The 18827-nt window shown below is 48.7% G+C and overlaps 1 protein-coding gene across 2 annotated transcripts in view; it reads left to right on the top strand.

Moving 5' to 3' along the window:
* The window catches only part of jarid2b (jumonji and AT-rich interaction domain containing 2b), a 308818-nt gene that overhangs the window by 274934 nt on the left and 15057 nt on the right, over positions 1–18827 (top strand). For both annotated transcript variants that reach the window (XM_078414548.1, XM_078414558.1), the window contains 5 exons: positions 2838–2956; positions 10256–10326; positions 12352–12466; positions 16160–16265; positions 17124–17306. In XM_078414548.1, coding sequence (XP_078270674.1) covers positions 2838–2956; positions 10256–10326; positions 12352–12466; positions 16160–16265; positions 17124–17306 — 594 coding nt within the window. The remainder of the gene's footprint in view (positions 1–2837; positions 2957–10255; positions 10327–12351; positions 12467–16159; positions 16266–17123; positions 17307–18827) is intronic.

Genomic DNA, 18827 nt, shown 5'->3' with positions numbered 1-18827 from the left:
TCAGTGAGTTGGGCATTATTCATGTAGGTTAAACAGAGGACAGTTTACTTGTTGGACAACAGAAGAAATTATCCCTGAATCTGGATGTTTTCACACATCTGTATCTCTTGCGGGGAGAAGCGGGAGTGACCGGGGGTGAGACTGGTCCTTGATTATGCTGCTGGCCGAGGCAGCGTGAGGTGTAGATGGAGTCGATGGAAGGGAGGTTGGTTTGTGTGATGGTCTGGGCTGCGTCCACAATTCTCTGCAATTCCCTGCGGTCTTGCATGGAGCTGTTTCCAAACCGTGCTGCGATGCATCCCGATAAAATGCTTTCCACGGCACATCTGTAGAAGTTGGGGAGAGTTGTTGGGGACGTGCCAAATTACCAACATTTACCAAAGGAAGTGGAGGCGTTGGTGTGCTTTCTTGGCCTTTGCTTCGATGTGACCGGTCAAAGACAAATGACTGGTGATATTTTAGTTTAGGTTGGTTTAGAGATACAGCGTGGAAATCGATCCCAATGGACCACTGAGTCCACGCCAACCACCGACCCACACACTACTTCCATGTCATCCCACTTCTGGCACCCTACGCACTAGGGGCAATTTACAGAAGCCAGTTAACCTAAATACCTGCATGCCCATGGTATGTGGGAGGAAACCAGAGCACCCGGAGAAAACCCACGCGGTCAAGGGGAGAACGTACAAACTCAACGTAGACAGCACCCGCGGCCAGCAGAGAACCCGGGTCTCTGGTACCGTGAGGCAGCAACTCTACCGCTGCACCACTGGACAACCTTGTCAGGCAATCCTTGCCCAGACAACACAAGCAAAGTTTATTCCCAAGTGTTAGAAGCATACAGACCCTTCTGACAAAGAGGCCCCATCTAAGTAATCCCATTTGCCAGCGTTTGGCCCGTATCCCATAAAATCTTTTCTGTAAGTACCTATAAGAGTACCTATACAACGACAGTTTCTTCCCAGCTGTTATCAGGCAATTGAACCACTCCAGCACAAACTAGGGAATCGGCCTGACCAATCATCGACCTCATTGGAGACCTCCGGACAATCTTTGATTGAACTTTACAGGACTGTATCTTGCATTAAACGTTATTCACATTATTCCCTTTATCATGCGTCTGTGCACAGAGCATGGCTCGATTGTTATCGTGCATTGTCTTTCTGCTGACTGGTTAGCACGCAACGAAAAAGCTTTTCACCGTACCTCTGTACACGTGACAATAAGCTAAACTAAACCATAACCCGTTGGGAAAAGTTAAGAAGCTGGCAGGCTTGGAAAGGACTACCTTAAAATGGGCTTTGTGAAGTGAATGTTTCTGGATGCCCATCCACAAGCTACCATTTGGGTGGTAGGATATAAGGCAGCAGGTGTGCAGGGACACTATATTCAGGTGCAAGGATCATAGAGCTACGATACAGACCGGAAAAAAGGACAGTAATTGGGTGCGTCGTGGTGGCGCAGCGGTAGAGTTGCTGCCCTTACAGCGCCAGAGACCCGGGTTCGGTCCCGATTTGGGGGAGTTTTCTGTACGGAGTTTGTACGTTGTCTCCGTGACCGCGTGGGTTTTCTCCGGGTGCTCCGGTTTCCTCCCACACTCCAAAGACGTTCACTTCGTAGGTTGATCCTAAACCTAACCCGAAAAAATCGGTAACTGGGATTACATTGGCAGACACAAAATGCTGGAGTAACTCAGCGGGTCAGGGAACATCCCTGGAGAGAAGGGATAGGTCGTAAGCCCATGAGTGATAGGAGTAAAATGAGGCCATTCGGCCCATCAGGTCTACTCCGCCATTCAATCATGGCTGATCTATCTCTCCCTCTCAACCCCATTCTTCTGCCTTCTCATAACCTCTGTCGCCTGTACAATAGGTGATGTTTTAGGTCAAGACCCTTCTTCAGACGGTTCGTTCCTACGTAAGGCAGAGTTTAGTTAGCCAATTGAAGGGTAATGGTTCTGCAGGGCTCTCTTACATTCTCTGAGCCATTAACCTAGAGTCAGAGAGTGATGCAGTGTGGAAACGGGCCCTTCGGCCCAACATGCCCACACCGGCCAACATGTCCCATCTACACTTGTCCCACCTGCCTGTGTTTGGTCCATATCCCTCCAAACCTGTCCTATCCATGCACCTGTCTAACTGTTTCTTAAATGTTGGGATGATCCCTGTCTCAACTACCTCCTCTGGCTGCTCGTTCCATACACCCTCCAACCTCTGTGCGAAAAAGTTACCCCCCAAATTCCTATTCAATCTTTTCCCCTTCACCTTGAACCTATGTCCTCTGGTCCTCGATTTCCCTTTCTCTGGGCAAGAGATTCTGTGCATCCACCCGATTTATTCCTCTCATGATTTTGTACACCTCGATATGATCACCCCCTCATCCTGCTGCACTCCAAGGAATAGAGACCCAGCCTGTTCAACCTCCCCCGATAACTCATGCCACAGTCTAAGAATAAAGGAGCCATTTAAAACTGAGGTGAGAAGAAACCTTTTCACCCAGAGAGTTGTGAATTTGTGGAATTCTCTGCCACAGAAGGCAGTGGAGGCCAATTCACTGGATGAATTTAAAAGAGAGTTACAAAGAGCTCTAGGGGCTAGCGGAATCAAGGGGAGAAGGCAGGCACGGGTTACTGATTGTGGATGATCAGCCATGATCACAATGAATGGCGGTGTTGGCTCGAAGGGCTCCCTGCACCTATTTTCTATGTTTCTATGCCGTGAGCTGAACACAAAACTCTAAATGCGGTCCTCACCAACAACGTACACAACTGCCACATGACCTCCCAACGTCTGTACTCAACTTCCTAACGCCCTCTTTCTCTCCACTCCTGGTTACAGCAAGAATACTGGCGGGCGGTGGAGCAGAAGGACTCTCACGTAGCGGTGCACTATGGCAAAGTGGACACGAAAGCACACGGGAGCGGCTTCCCAGTCGCCAAATCCGAACCTTTCTCAAGGTAATGACGCCAGGACGGACAACCGGCTCAGCCAGAGGACGGCAGCGAACTGTGGGCGATGCAGCCCACTAGCCCATCACACGACCCAACTGTGGGCGATGCAGCCCACTAGCCCATCACACGACCCAACTGTGGGCGATGCAGCCCACTAGCCCGTCACACGACCCAACTGTGGGCGATGCAGCCCACTAGCCCGTCACACGACCCAACTGTGGGCGATGCAGCCCACTAGCCCGTCACACGACCCAACTGTGGGCGATGCAGCCCACTAGCCCGTCACACGACCCAACTGTGGGCGATGCAGCCCACTAGCCCGTCACACGACCCAACTGTGGGCGATGCAGCCCACTAGCCCGTCACAATAGACAATAGACAATAGACAATAGACAATAGGTGCAGGAGGAGGCCATTCGGCCCTTCGAGCCAGCACCGCCATTCAATGTGATCATGGCTGATCATTCTCAATCAGTACCCCGATCCTGCCTTCTCCCCATACTCCCTGACTCTGCTATCCTTAAGAGCTCTATCTAGCTCTCTCTTGAATGCGTTCAGAGAATTGGCCTCCACTGCCTTCTGAGGCAGAGAATTCCACAGATTCACAACTCTCTGACTGAAAACGTTTTTCCTCATCTCAATAGACAATAGACAATAGACAATAGACAATAGGTGCAGGAGTAGGCCATTCAGCCCTTCGAGCCAGCACCGCCATTCAATGCGATCATGGCTGATCACTATCAATCAGTACCCCGTTCCTGCTTTCTCCCCATACCCCCTCACTCCGCTATCCTTAAGAGCTCTATCCAGCTCTCTCTTGAAAGCATCCAACGAACTGGCCTCCACTGCCTTCTGAGGCAGAGAATTCCACACCTTCACCACCCTCTGACTGAAAAAGTTCTTCCTCATCTCCGTTCTAAATGGCCTACCCCTTATTCTCAAACTGTGGCCCCTTGTTCTGGACTCCCCCAACATTGGGAACATGTTATCTGCCTCTAATGTGTCCAATCCCCTAATTATCTTATATGTTTCAATAAGATCCCCCCTCATCCTTCTAAATTCCAGTGTATACAAGCCCAATCGCTCCAGCCTTTCAACATACGACAGTCCCGCCATTCCGGGAATTAATCTAGTGAACCTACGCTGCACGCCCTCCATAGCAAGAATATCCTTCCTCAAATTTGGAGACCAAAACTGCACACAGTACTCCAGGTGCGGTCTCACCAGGGCCCGGTACAACTGTAGAAGGACCTCTTTGCTCCTATACTCAACTCCTCTTGTTACGAAGGCCAACATTCCATTGGCTTTCTTCACTGCCTGCTGAACCTGCATGCTTCCTTTCATTGACTGATGCACTAGGACACCCAGATCTCGTTGAACTCCCCCTCCTCCTAACTTGACACCATTCAGATAATAATCTGCCTTTCTATTCTTACTTCCAAAGTGAATAACCTCACACTTATCTACATTAAACTGCATCTGCCATGTATCCGCCCACTCACACAACCTGTCCAGGTCACCCTGCAGCCTTATTGCATCTTCCTCACAATTCACACTACCCCCAACTTAGTATCATCTGCAAATTTGCTAATGGTACTTTTAATCCCTTCGTCTAAGTCATTAATGTATATCGTAAATAGCTGGGGTCCCAGCACCGAACCTTGCGGTACCCCACTGGTCACTGCCTGCCATTCCGAAAGGGACCCATTTATCCCCACTCTTTGCTTTCTGTCTGTTAACCAATTTTCTATCCATGTCAGTACCCTACCCCCAATACCATGTGCCCTAATTTTGCCCACTAATCTCCTATGTGGGACCTTGTCGAAGGCTTTCTGAAAGTCGAGGTACACCACATCCACTGACTCTCCCTTGTCAATTTTCCTAGTTACATCCTCAAAAAATTCCAGTAGATTTGTCAAGCATGATTTCCCCTTCGTAAATCCATGCTGACTCGGAACGATCCCGTTACTGCTATCCAAATGCTCAGCAATTTCGTCTTTTATAATTGACTCCAGCATTTTCCCCACCACTGATGTCAGACTAACTGGTCTATAATTACCCGTTTTCTCTCTCCCTCCTTTCTTAAAAAGTGGGATAACATTTGCTATTCTCCAATCCACAGGAACTGATCCTGAATCTATAGAACATTGAAAAATGATCTCCAATGCTTCCACTATTTCTAGAGCCACCTCCTTAAGTACTCTGGGATGCAGACCATCAGGCCCTGGGGATTTATCAGCCTTCAGTCCCATCAGTCTACCCAAAACCATTTCCTGCCTAATGTGGATTTCCTTCAGTTCCTCCATCACCCTAGGTTCTCCAGCCCCTAGAACATTTGGGAGATTGTGTGTATCTTCCTCAGTGAAGACAGATCCAAAGTAACGGTTTAACTCGTCTGCCATTTCTTTGTTCCCCATAATAAATTCCCCTGCTTCTGTCTTCAAGGGACCCACATTTGCCTTGACTATTTTTTTCCTCTTCACGTACCTAAAAAAACTTTTGCTATCCTCCTTTATATTATTGGCTAGTTTACCCTCGTACCTCATCTTTTCTCCCCGTATTGCCTTTTTAGTTAACTTTTGTTGCTCTTTAAAAGAGTCCCAATCCTCTGTCTTCCCACTCTTCTTTGCTATGTTATACTTCCTCTCCTTAATTTTTATGCTGTCCCTGACTTCCCTTGTCAGCCACAGGTGTCTCTTACTCCCCTTAGAGTCTTTCCACCTCTTTGGAATAAATTGATCCTGCAACCTCTGCATTATTCCCAGGAATACCTGCCATTGCTGTTCTACCGTCTTCCCTGCTAGGGCCTCCTTCCAATCAATTTTGGCCAGCTCCCGCCTCATGCCTCTGTAATCCCCTTTGCTATACTGCAATACCGACACTTCCGATTTTCCCTTCTGCCTTTCCATTTGCAGAGTAAAACTTATCATGTTGTGATCACTGCCTCCTAATGGCTCTTTTACCTCTAGTCCCCTTACCAGATCAGGATCATTACACAACACTAAATCCAGAATTGCCTTCTCCCTGGTAGGCTCCAGTACAAGCTGTTCTAAGAATCCATCTCGAAGGCACTCTACAAACTCTCTTTCCTGGGGTCCATTTCCAACCTGATTTTCCCAGTCTACCTGCATGTTGAAATCTCCCATAACCACCGTAGCATTACATTTTTGACACGCCAATTTTATCTCCTGATTTAACTTGCACCCTAAGTCGAGGCTACTGTTTGGGGGCCTATAGATAACTCCCATTAGGGTCTTTTTACCCTTACAATTTCTCATTTCTATCCATACTGATTCAACATCTCCTGATTCTATGTCACCCCTTGCAAGGGAATGAATATCATTCCTTACCATCAGAGCAACCCCACCCCCTCTGCCCACCTGTCTGTCTTTTCTATACGTTGTGTACCCCTGAATATTCAGTTCCCAGCCCTGGTCCTCTTGTAGCCATGTCTCAGTGATCCCTACAACATCATACTTGCCCATGACTAACTGAGCCTCAAGCTCATCCACTTTATTTTTTATACTACGCGCATTTAAGTACAACACTTTAACTTCTGTATTTACCTCCCCTCTCACATCGTTCACAATTGGCCCTGCCCTTAATTTCTTTTCCGCTCTGGAACTTCTGTTCCCATTCTTCCTAGAGTCTTTTGCAATATCTCCTGTATTCCCTTTTACCTCATCTTCATATTCACAATTTGTTAACCCCTCCCCCCCACTACTTAGTTTAAAGCCACAGGTGTCACACTAGCAAACCTGCCTGCCAGAATGTTTGTCCCCCTGCTGTTAAGATGCAACCCGTCCCTTTTGTACAAGTCACCCCTAGCCCAGAAGAGATCCCAGTGGTCCAGAAATCTAAATCCCTGCTCTCTGCACCAGTCCCTCAGCCATAAATTCATACCCTCTATCTCTCTGTTCCTGGCCTCACCAGCACGAGGTACCGGTAGCAGTCCAGAGATAACTACCTTCGACGTCCTACTTCTCAGCGTTTTTCCCAACTCTCTAAACTCCCGCTGTAGCACCTCCTTCCTCTTCCGCCCGACGTCATTCGTGCCCACGTGCACAACGACTTCAGGTTGATCGCCTTCCCTCGCTAGGATTTTCTGAAGCCGGTCTGTGATGTGTTGAACCCTGGCACCAGGGAGGCAACAGACCATCCTCAAGTCCCTCCTGCTGCCACAGAATCTTCTATCCGTCCCTCGGACTATGGAGTCACCGACCACTACGGCTCTTCCAGACTTTTTCGGTCTCCCCTGTCGTGTATCCTTGCCAACAGGTCCGCCACTCGGACTGGAAACGTCTTCTGCCCCGACAGTTCCCAAGAGGGTATACCTATTTGCAATAGGCACAGCCACTGGGGTCTCCTGTAGTCCACGTCCACTCCCCCCGGAAACAGTCTCCCACCTTCGCTCGACCTGGACCCTTGGCGTGACAGCCTCACAATAGGTCCTGTCGAGGAAACTCTCGCATTCCCGGATGGCCCTGAGGTCATCCAACTGCCTCTCCAACTCCACCACACGTCCCTTCAGGAGCTGCACCTGGACACAGTTCTTGCAGGTGTAGCTCCCAGAAGCTCCCGCGACGTCCCTGTCTTCCCACATCCTGCAGGAAACACACCGCACCAACTTTTCCGCCATCACCTTGTGCCTATAACCAGCTCTGGCTTAAAACAATGGTATCCTCCTCACCTCAGCCTCCTCGCCGAAGACTCGCAGCCAAAGACTCGCACTTTTCTCACTGGGCTGCACCTGAACAGGGCTGCACCCTTTTGTGAGCCTTGCTTATATCACCAATTTAAATTGCCTGATTGTCCAATTTACCTGACTTCTCACTTAAACTGCCTGTTGAACTGTGATTAGCACTTACTTTACTGCTCAGCCAACGGGCGTCCTTGCTCTGCTCCCGGACTTCACACGACCCAACTGTGGGCGATGCAGCCCACTAGCCCATCACACGACCCAACCTCCCTTCCACCGACTCCATCTATACCTCACGCTGCCTTGGCAAGGCCAGCAGCACAATCAGGGACCAGTCTCACCCCGGCCACTCCCTCTTCTCCCCTCTCCCGTCAGGCAAAAGGTACAGAATTGTGAAAACGCACACCTCCAGATTCAGGGACAGTTTCTTCCCGGCTGTTATCAGGCAACTGAACCATCCTATCAACAACCAGAGAGTGGCCCTGAACTACTATCTACCTCGGACTATGTTTGATCGGACTTTGCTGGCTTTACCTTGCACTAAACGTTATTCCCTTATCATGTATTTATTCACAAAGTGCTGGAGTAACTCAGCAGGTCAGGCAGCATCTCAGGAGAGAAGGAATGGGTGACGTTTCGGGTCGAGACCCTTCTTCAGACTCGACCCGAAACGTCACCCATTCCTTCTCTCCTGAGATGCTGCCTGACCTGCTGAGTTACTCCAGCACTTTGTGAATAAATACCTTCGATTTGTACCAGCATCTGCAGTTATTTTCTTACACCCCTTATCATATATCTATACACTGTAAATGGATCGATTGTAATCATGTAATGTCTTTCTGATGACTGGTTAGGTCATAAGTGATAGGAGTAGAATTAGGCCATTCGGCCCATCAGGTCTACTCCGCCATTCAATCACAGCTGATCTATCTCTCCCTCCTAACCCCATTCTCCTGCCTTCTCCCCGTAACCCCTGACACCCGCACTAATCAAGAATCTATCTATCTCTGCCTTAAATATATCCACTGACTTGGCCTCCACAGCCTTCTGTGGCAAAGAATTCCACAGATTCACCACCCTCTGACTAAAGAAAATTTCCCCTCATCTCCTTCCGAAAAGACCGTCCTTTATTTCAGAGGCTGTGATTTCTAATCCTAGACTCTCCCACTAGTAGAAACATCCTCTCCACATCCACTCTATCCGGGCCTTTCACTATTCTGCATGTTTCAATGAGGTCTCCCCTCATTCTTCTAAACTCCAGCGAGTACAGGCCCATTGCCGACAAACGCTCATCAGAGGTTAACCCACTCATTTCTGGGATCATTCTTGTAAACGCGCAAGTCAAGCACGCACCAAATGCTTTTCACTGTACCTTGGTGCACGTGATAATAAACTGAACTGAACTGAACTGAAGACAGGATGGTCCCGTCCCAGTTAACCTGTGGGGCCGAGCCAGTAGCATCAGCAGGTGTGGATACACGATGACGTTGGGACTTTTTGCCTGCTCTTCCCAGAGAAGGTTTAGTCCAGAGAAGGTTTAGTTCAGTTTAGAGTTTAAGTTTGGAGTTTATGTTGGGAGTATAGTTTTAGTTTTTAGTTTTTGAGTTCTTAGTTTTAGAGATACAGCGCGGAAACAGGCCCTTTCGGCCCACCGGGTCCACGCCGCCCAGCGATCCCCGCACATTAACACCATCCTATACCCACTGGGGACGATTTTTACATTTACCAAGCCAATTAACCTACATACCTGTACGTCTTTGGAGTGTGGGAGGAAACCGAAGATCTCGGAGAAAACCCACGCAGGTCACAGGGAGAACGTACAAACTCCGTACAGACGGCACCCGCAGTCGGGATCGAACCCGGGAATCCAGCGCTGCATTCGCTGTAAGGCAGCAACTCTACCGCTGCGCCACGGTGCCGCCCACAGTTTGCGATATAGTTTGCAGTGTAGTTTGGGGTTTAGGATGAGGTTTAGAATGGAGTAGTTTGGAGTTGAGGATGGGGTTTAGTTGAGGATGGGGTTTAGTTGAGTTCAGTTTAGTAATATAAGGTAGAAACAGGCCCTTCGGCCCACCGAGTCCACGCCAACCATCGATCACCCGTACACTGGTCCTATGTTATCCCAATTTTGCGTCCTACACACTAGAGGCAATCAACAGAAGCCAATGAACCCACAGACCTGCACGTCTTTGGAGTGTGGGAGGAAACCAGATCAACTGCAGAAAACCCACGCAGGTCATGGGGAGAACGTACAAACTCCATACAGACAGCGCCCGTAGTCGGGATGGAACCCGGGTCTCTGGCATTGTGTGGAAATCCACGTGGTCATTTTACCTCATTGGGACTTTCGCGGCCGATCGGCGGGTCGAATTTTCCCCCCTGCGATCCGCTCCCGTAGCCGACTTCCAATGCCGACTTTGTGGGGGCCGGTAACTCGGCCCCTCGGCGGCCTGGGCGGAACGTTCCGGTACCGTTCAACTCCTCTCAGAGGCCGTGACCTCTGTGGGCCCGGCAACACAGATAATCCGGGGAGGCTCCGGAACCAAGGATGGTGGAGCTGTGGTTGCTAAGGTTTATTTTCACACGGTCTTCCTTTCTTTCACTAGGCATGGATGGAATCTCACAGTCCTTCCTAATAATTCAGGGTCCATCCTGCGATATTTTGGTGCTTTGTCAGGTAAGGAATGTGTTTAGTTTAAAGATGCAGCGCGGAAACAGGCCCTTCGGCCCATCGAGTCCGCGCCGACCAGCGATCACTCTGTACATTAGCACTATCCCACAAGCACTATGGACGATTTACAATCTTTACCGAAGCCAATTCACCTCCAAACCTGCACGTCTTTGGAGTGTGGGAGGAAACCGGAACACCCGGAGAAAACCCACGCAGGTCATGGGGAGAATGGACAAACTCCGTACAGACAGCACCCGTAGTCATGGTTTGAACCCGGGTCTCTGGCGCTGCAAGGCAGCAACTCTACCACTGCCTTAATAACCACCCACCTGCCTTAGTAACCACCCACTGTGCTTTGGTAAACCAGCATCTTATAGAGGTGTACAATGTCATGATTAGAATAGATCGGGTAGATGCACAGAGTCTCTTGCCAAGCTTAGGGGCATCGAGAACCAGGGGACATAGATTTAAGGCAAGGGGTGAAAGATGTAATTGAAATCTGAGGGGTAACGTTTCACACAAATAGTGGTGGGTGTATGGAATGAGTTGCTGGAGGAGGTAGTTGAGGCAGGGACTATTGCAACGTTTAGGAACCATTTAGACTGGGACATAGGACAGGTTTGGAAGGAATTGCAGATGCTGGTTTACACTAGCATCTAAGACAGATACAAAATGCTGGAGTAACTCAGCGGGTCGGGCAGCATCTCTGGAGAGAAGAAATAGGTGACGTTTCGGGTCGAGACCCTTCAGACTGAGAGTCGGGGAGAGGAAAATGAGATATGAAAAGGTACATAGAACAAACGAATGAAAGATATGAATGAAAGAATGATATGGAAATGAATAAAAGAAGATTAAATGGATATGAGCCAAACGCAGGCAGGTGGGACTCGTGTGGATGGGACATGTTGGTCGGCATGGGCAAGTTGGGCCGAAGGGGCTGTTTTCATGCTGTAAGGGGTTGAGCAGGCTGGGGCTCTATTCCTTGAAGCGCAGGAGGAAGTGGAATGATCTTACAGAGGTGTACAAAATCATGAGAGGAATAGATCGGGTAAACGCACAGAGACTCTTGCCTAGAGCAGGTAGGTGGGACGAGTGTAGATGGAGCATGTTGGCCGACAATGTTAATGCCAACCATTTTTCCACCTCCATTTTTCCCACCTCTCTTTCCTCTGTCCCATCTTTGCAAAAAAGAGTATTGAGTGTAGACGTTGGGCGGTCATGTTGCAGTTGTATAAGACATTGGTGAGGCCCCATTCAGAGTATTGTGTTCAGTACTGAGCACCATGTTAGAGGAAAGATGTCAAGGTGTTGGAAAGGACGCAGGGAAGATTTACATGGATGTTGCCAGGACTCGAGGGTCTGAGCTACAGGGAGAGGTTGAGCAGGCTGGGACTCTATTCCCTGGAGCGCAGGAGGACGAGAGGCGATCTTACAGAGTTGGACAAAATCATGAGAGGGATAGATTGGGTAAACGCACTGAGTCTCTTTCCCAGAGTAGGCAGGTGGGACTAGTGTAGATGGGACATGTTGACCGGCGCGGCCAAGTTGGTCCGATGGGCCTGTTTCCACGCTGCAAGACTCCATCTCTATCTGCAGTTAGAAACATAGAAATAGGTGCAGGAGGAGGCCATTTGGCCCTTCGAGCCAGCACCGCCATTCATTGTGATTATGGCTGATCATCCACGATCAGTAACCCGTGCCTGCCTTCTCCCCATATCCCGTGATTCCACTAGCCCCCTGGAGCTGTATAACTCTCTTTTAAATTCATCCAGTGAATTGGCCTCCACTGCCCTCTGTGGCAGAGTTCTTTGTTATCACCAGCTTGTTATTTAGAAGGCAGGAACGGGGTACTGATTGAGAATGATCAGCCATGATCACATTGAATGGCGGTGCTGGCTCGAAGGGCCGAATGGCCTACTCCTGCACCTATTGTCTATTGTCTATTACCAGAGGGGTGGGTGGTTTCTTCAATCTTCAATCTTCAATCCCCACGTCAAATTGTAACTTTTCTTTTTTTCTTATTCCCTCTAGGAGTGACGATTCCTTGGCTAAATATTGGCATGGTTTTCACTACCTCATGCTGGTCCCGAGATCAAAACCATCTTCCCTACATTGACTACTTACACACTGGTGCTGATTGCATATGGTAAGTTCTAGGTCAGGGACAGGGATGGGGGGAGGAATTGTCACCACCGCTGGAGAAAGGTTCGGATCGACCTCTGTCCGTGCTTCCAAACAAGAGATGAAGGAAGGGGTCTCGACCCGAAACGTCACCTATTCCTTTTCTCCATAGAAGCTGCCTGTTTACAAGAATGATCCCAGGAATGAGCAGGTTAACCTACGATGAGCGTTTGTCGGCACTGGGCCTGCGCTCGATGGAGTTTAGGAGGTTGAGGGGGGGACCTCATTGAAACGTGCAGAATAGTGAAAGGCCTGGATTGAGTGGATGTGGTGAGGATGTTTCCACTGGTGGGAGAGTCTAGGACCAGAGGTCACAGCCTCTTTTAGGAAGGAGATGAGGAGAAATTTCTTTAGTCAGAGGGTGGTGAATCTGTGGAATTCTTTGCCACAGAAGGCCGTGGAGGCCAAGTCAGTGGATATCTTTAAGGCAGAGATAGGTAGATTCTTGATTAGTGCCGGTGTCAGAGGTTACGGGGAGAAGGCAGGAGAATGGGGTTAGGAGGGAGAGATAGATTGGCCATGATTGACTGGCGGAGTGGACTTGGAGCCGAATGGCCTAATTTTGCTCCTATCGCTTATTTTTCTTCTACTCATGACCCGCTGAGTTACTCCAGCGTTTTGTGTCTGTCTTTGGTGTCTATTTCCTGTCACCCAACACACACACAAGGTTGATCCCAGTTCTTGTTGCATCTCCTGCTGTGACATTGCAACGCTGCGTAGCAGTCCAGCAAAGATCGGACTTTGCTGGCTGTACCTTGCACTAAAGGTTATTCCCTGATCATGTACCTGTACACTGTGAATGGCTCGATTGTAATCGTGTATTGTCTTTCCGCTGACTGGTTAGCACGCGACAAAAGCTTTTCACTGTACCTCGGTACACGTGACAGTAAACTAAACTAAACTGAACTGAAAAACCATCGTCAGGGCCATTCATCAGTTACATTTTCCTTCCAGAGAACCGATTCAGGAAGTTGAACCATCGTCCCAACTGGTGTGTGTAGTTCCTTTGTTTAGTTGGCATGGCGGCACGGTGGCGCAGCGGTAGAGTTGCCGCCTTACAGCGAATGCAGCGCCAGAGACCCGGGTTCGATCCCGACTACGGGTGCTGCCTGTACGGTGTTTGAACGTTCTCCCCGTGACCTGCGTGGGTTTTCTCCGAGATCTTTGGTTTCCTCCCGCGCTCCAAACACGTGCAGGTTTGTAGGTTAATTGGCTTGGTGTGTGTGTAAAATTGTCCCTAGTGTGTGTGTAGGTGGGATTGTGTTAATGTGCGGATATTGCTGGACAGTGCGGACTCGGTGGGCCGAAGGGCCTGCTTCCGCACTGTATCTCTAAACTAAACTAAAGTCTGACGAAGGGTCTCGACCCGAAACGTCACCCATTCCTTCTCTCCCAAGATGCTGCCTTATTCTGAGTTACTCCACCATTTTGTGTCTATCTTCGATGTAAACCAGCATCTCCAGTTCCTTTCCGACACATTTTTAATTTGAGAATCGGATTCACCTTTGAGATAAAGTCACCCCCCCCCCTTCCCTGCCGGTGCTGGAACTTACAAGAAACACCCCAGGTTTTAGTTGTAAACGTGGCTTATAACTGAATCCACTACCTCAGTGTAAATGACCAGTCCTCCCAAGTCAGCATTTGGTCATCAGGTGTCTCCCAAGTACTGGATTGTTAAGATAATATGTGTAGGAAAGAACTGCAGGCGCTGGTTTAAATCGACGATAGACAGAAAAAGCTGGAGTAACTCAGGCAGCATCTATCTCTGGGGAGAAGGGGCAGGTGATGATTCGGGTCTGAAGAAGGATCTGTTAAGATAATAGTTTATTTTTAATTCTTCCACCAGATTGACTTGAAGACCTGCTTCACTCACACAGAAGTGAGTTAAATCTTTTTTCCTTAAATGACCTTTTAAACTGCTTTGACCAAATGACCAGTTGAGCCATCATGGACAGAGCTAAACATATGACCGGCAGTGTGTTCAGCAATTAAAGGACAGCTAAAACTAAATAGAATTTGCTTTAGTTTTTTTTTAGTTTTGGAGGATAAGCGTGGTAACAGGCCCTTCGGCCCACTGTGTCCGCGACGACCAGCGATCCCCGCACACTAATTCTATCCTACACGCTGAGATTGGCTTCGGTAAAGATTGTAAAATGCCCCTCGTGGGCCCCGGACTCGATGGGCCGAAGGGCCTAATTCCGCGCTGTATCTCCACACAAAACTCCAAATTAAACTAAACTAGGGACCACAGACGACAATTAACCTACAAACCTGTACGTCTGGATACATAGATACATAGACAATAGGTGCAGGAGGAGGCCGTTTGGCCCTTCGAGCCAGCACCGCCATTCGATGTGATCATGGCTGATCATCTACAATCAGTAACCCGTGCCTGCCTTCTCCCCGTATCCCTTGATTCCGCTAGCCCTCCAAGCTCCATCTAACTCTCTTTTGAAAGCATCCGGTGAATCGGCCTCCACTGCCTTCTGAGCCAGAGAATTCCACAGATTCACAACTCTGTGTGAAAAATGTTTTCCTCATCTCCGTTCTAAAAAACCTACCCCTTATTCTTAAACTGTGGCCCCTGGTTCTGGACTCCCCCAACATCGGGAACAAGTGTGTGTGTGGGAGTGTATATATATTATATATATATATATATATATATATATATATATATATATGTGTGTGTGTGTGTGTGTGTGTCTGTGTATGTGTGTGTGTGTATATATATACATATATATATATATGTGTGTGTGTGTGTGTGTCTGTGTATGTGTGTGTGTGTATATATATACATATATATATATATGTGTGTGTGTGTGTGTGTGTGTGTTAGGCGCGGTTCCTGGATTGTAAAGGTGGGAGTTTTTAATGCAGTTCCATTTGATAGTCTTCCTGCTGACTTGTGGTGATATTTGACTCTATGGTTCATCAATTCCTTCATCCTTCACCTGCCCCCAACCTCAAAAATTAGTGAAAGAACGGTGAGTATTTTTCTGCAGAGGATGAAGGCTTTTGATAGATTTGTCACCTGGGCATTATACAATAGCCCCTTCACAAAATACGCTGAGAAAATCGCAAGCTTTCTTGCCCTTTTAAAAAAAAAAGACTGTGTGTGTGTATGGGCGTGTGTGCGCGAATGTGTGTGTGGGCGTGTGTGCGCGAATGTGTGTGTTTGTGCGCGCTTGCAGGTGTATGCGTGCATGTGTGTGTACAAGTGTGTGTTTGCGCATGTGTGTATGAGTGCGAGTGTGTGCACGAGAGTGTGTGTGCACAAGTGTGCGTGTTTGTATGTGTATAGGCGTGATGTATATGCGTGTATGTATGTGTGCATGTCTGTGTGTGTGTGTGTGTGTGTGTGCGCAGCATTCGATGACTATAATTGTCACCAGTCTTTGAGTCGGGTGTGTGGGGATTCAGGGCGGGCGGTCGGTCGCCGGCTGGTGTTTCCGTCAACGTTTCCCGCAGGTTTGATGAGACGGTCTGAACCGTCGCTGGTGCAGTGAAAGAGAGCGATCGCTGCACCCTTCGCCAGCGTCGCGGTGCGCGTGGACCGCAGAGAGGGGGTGAGCGGAGCAGCGCTGTATGCACTCGTGTCCTGTTCCCCGCGGGTTGTTGGACCGTGTCATTTGCAGCTTTCTCCCTGTGTCCTATTCAGGTATTGTATTCCTGCTGAGGAGAAGAGCAAACTCGACGACGTGGTGCACACCCTACTCCAAGCTAATGGCACGTCGGGACTTGACATGCTTGAAAGTAATATCATGGTAAGAGACCGCCTCTCGCCGGTACCTTCCTCTCACCAATGTAGAGATACGTCACCGAAACAGGCCCACCGAGTCTGTGCCGACCAGCGATCCCATCCCGCACACTAACGCCATCCCGCGCACTAGGGACAATTTACAATTTTTACCGACATCAATGAACTCACAAACCTTCATAAGTGACAGGAGCAGAATTAGGCCATTCGGCCCATCAAGTCTACTCCGCCATTCAACGATGGCTGATCTATCTCTCCGTCTCTACCCCATTCTCCTGCCTTCTCCCCATTACCCCTGACACCCGCACTAATCAAGAATCTATCTATCTCTGCCGTAAAAATATCCTTTGACTTGGCCTCCACAGCCTTCTGTGGCAAAGAATTCCACAGATTCACCACCCACTGACTAAAGAAATTCCTCCTCATCTCCTTCCTGAAAGAACGTCCTTTAATTCTGAGGCTGTGACCTCTGGTCCTAGACTCTCCCACTAGTGGAAACATCCTCTCCACATCCACTCTATCCAAGCCTTTCACTGTTCTAATAATGAATATTAGAATTATAATATAATATACAATAAATTCTGATATACAACACCCCGCTGACCACTACTGTTCTAATGTGTAGGAAGGAACTGCTTAAAATGAAGATAGACACAAAAAGCTGGAGTAACTCAGCGGGTCAGGGAGCATCTCTGGAGAGAAGGAATGGGTGACATTTTGGGTCGAGACCTTTCTTCGGACTGAAGAAGGGTCTCGACCGGCAAAACGTCACCCAATCCTTCTCCCCCGAGACGCTGCCTGACCCGCTGAGTTACTCCAGCGTTTTGTGCCTTCTCATCTATTGTTCTGCTGTTTGCTTTGCCAGATTTCTCCTGAGGTGCTATGCAAGGAAGGGATCAGGGTATGTCGCACTGTGCAGCAGAGTGGGCAGTTCGTCGTGTGCTCTCCAGGGTCATTCGTCTCCAAAGTCTGCTGTGGGTACAGTGTGTCAGAAGCCGTGCACTTTGCAACCACACAGTGGCTGACAACGGGCTTCGAAGCTGCTAAGGTAAAGACTTTGCCTTAGTTCCTGCCCACCCAACTCCAACCGTAAAGTGACCGCGTGTGTGTGTGTGTTAGGTGCACGAGTCATACTATTAGGGTTGCCAACTGTCCTGTATTAGTTGGGACATCCCGTATTTTGGGCTAAATTGGTTTGTCCCGTACGGGACCGCCCTTGTCCCGTATTAGGCCTGGGGGGGGCGCTGTAGGCCCGGACACTGCAGGACCGGACGCTGTAGGCACGGACACTAGGCCAAGTATGTACACATACAAGGAATGTGCCTTGGTGCCCCGCTCGCAAGTAACAACACGAACATACAGTAAGCAGTTAAGAATAAAGCATAAAATATTAAAACATTAAGAATACATCATAGACAATAGGTGCAGGAGGAGGCCATTCGGCCCTTCGAGCCAGCACCGCCATTCATTGTGGTCATGGCTGATCATTCTCAATCAGTACCCCGTTCCTGCCTTCTCCCCATACCCCTTGACTCCGCTATCCTTCAGAGCTCTATCTAGCTCTCCCTTGAATGCATTCAGAGAATTGGCCTCCACTGCCTTCCGAGGCAGAGAATTCCACAGATTCACAACTCTCTGACTGAAAAAGTTTTTCCTCATCTCCGTTCTAAATGGCCTACCCCTTATTAACATATAACATATAACATATAACAACTACAGCATGGAAACAGGCCTGTCCGGCCCTACCAGTCCACGCCGACCATTCTCCCTGACCTAGTCTCATCTACCTGCACTCAGACCATAACCCTCCAATCCCCTCCTATCCATATACCTATCCAATTTACTCTTAAATAATAAAATCGAGCCAGCCTCCACCACTTCCACCGGAAGTCCATTCCATACAGCCACAACCCTCTGAGTAAAGAAGTTCCCCCTCATGTTACCCCTAAACCTTTGTCCCTCAATTCTGAAGCTATGTCCCCTTGTTGGAATCTTCCCCACTCTCAAAGGGAAAAGCCTACCCACGTCAACTCTGTCCGTCCCTCTCAAAATTTTAAAAACCTCTATCAAGTCCCCCCTCAACCTTCTACGCTCCAAAGAATAAAGACCCAACCTGTTCAACCTCTCTCTGTAGCCTAAGTGCTGAAACCCAGGCAACATTCTAGTAAATCTCCTCTGTACCCTCTCCATTTTGTCGACATCCTTCCTATAATTTGGCGACCAGAACTGCACACCATACTCCAGATTCGGCCTCACCACTGCCCTGTACAATTTCAACATTACATCCCAACTTCTATACTCGATGCTCTGATTTATAAAGGCAAGCATACCAAACGCCTTCTTCACCACCCTATCCACATGAGATTCCACCTTCAGGGAACAATGCACAGTTATTCCCAGATCCCTCTGTTCCACTGCATTCCTCAATTCCCTACCATTTACCCTGTACGTCCTATTTTGATTTGTCCTACCAAAATGCAGCACCTCACACTTATCAGCATTAAACTCCATCTGCCATCTTTCAGCCCACCCTTCCAAAAGGCCCAAGTCTCTCTGTAGACTTTGAAAA

The sequence above is a fragment of the Rhinoraja longicauda genome, chromosome 2 (assembly GCF_053455715.1).
Source record: "Rhinoraja longicauda isolate Sanriku21f chromosome 2, sRhiLon1.1, whole genome shotgun sequence".
Classification (NCBI taxonomy): Eukaryota; Metazoa; Chordata; class Chondrichthyes; order Rajiformes; family Arhynchobatidae; genus Rhinoraja; species Rhinoraja longicauda.
The sequence above is the reverse complement of the archived record's forward strand: the minus strand, read 5'-3'. Positions and strand labels throughout refer to the sequence as shown.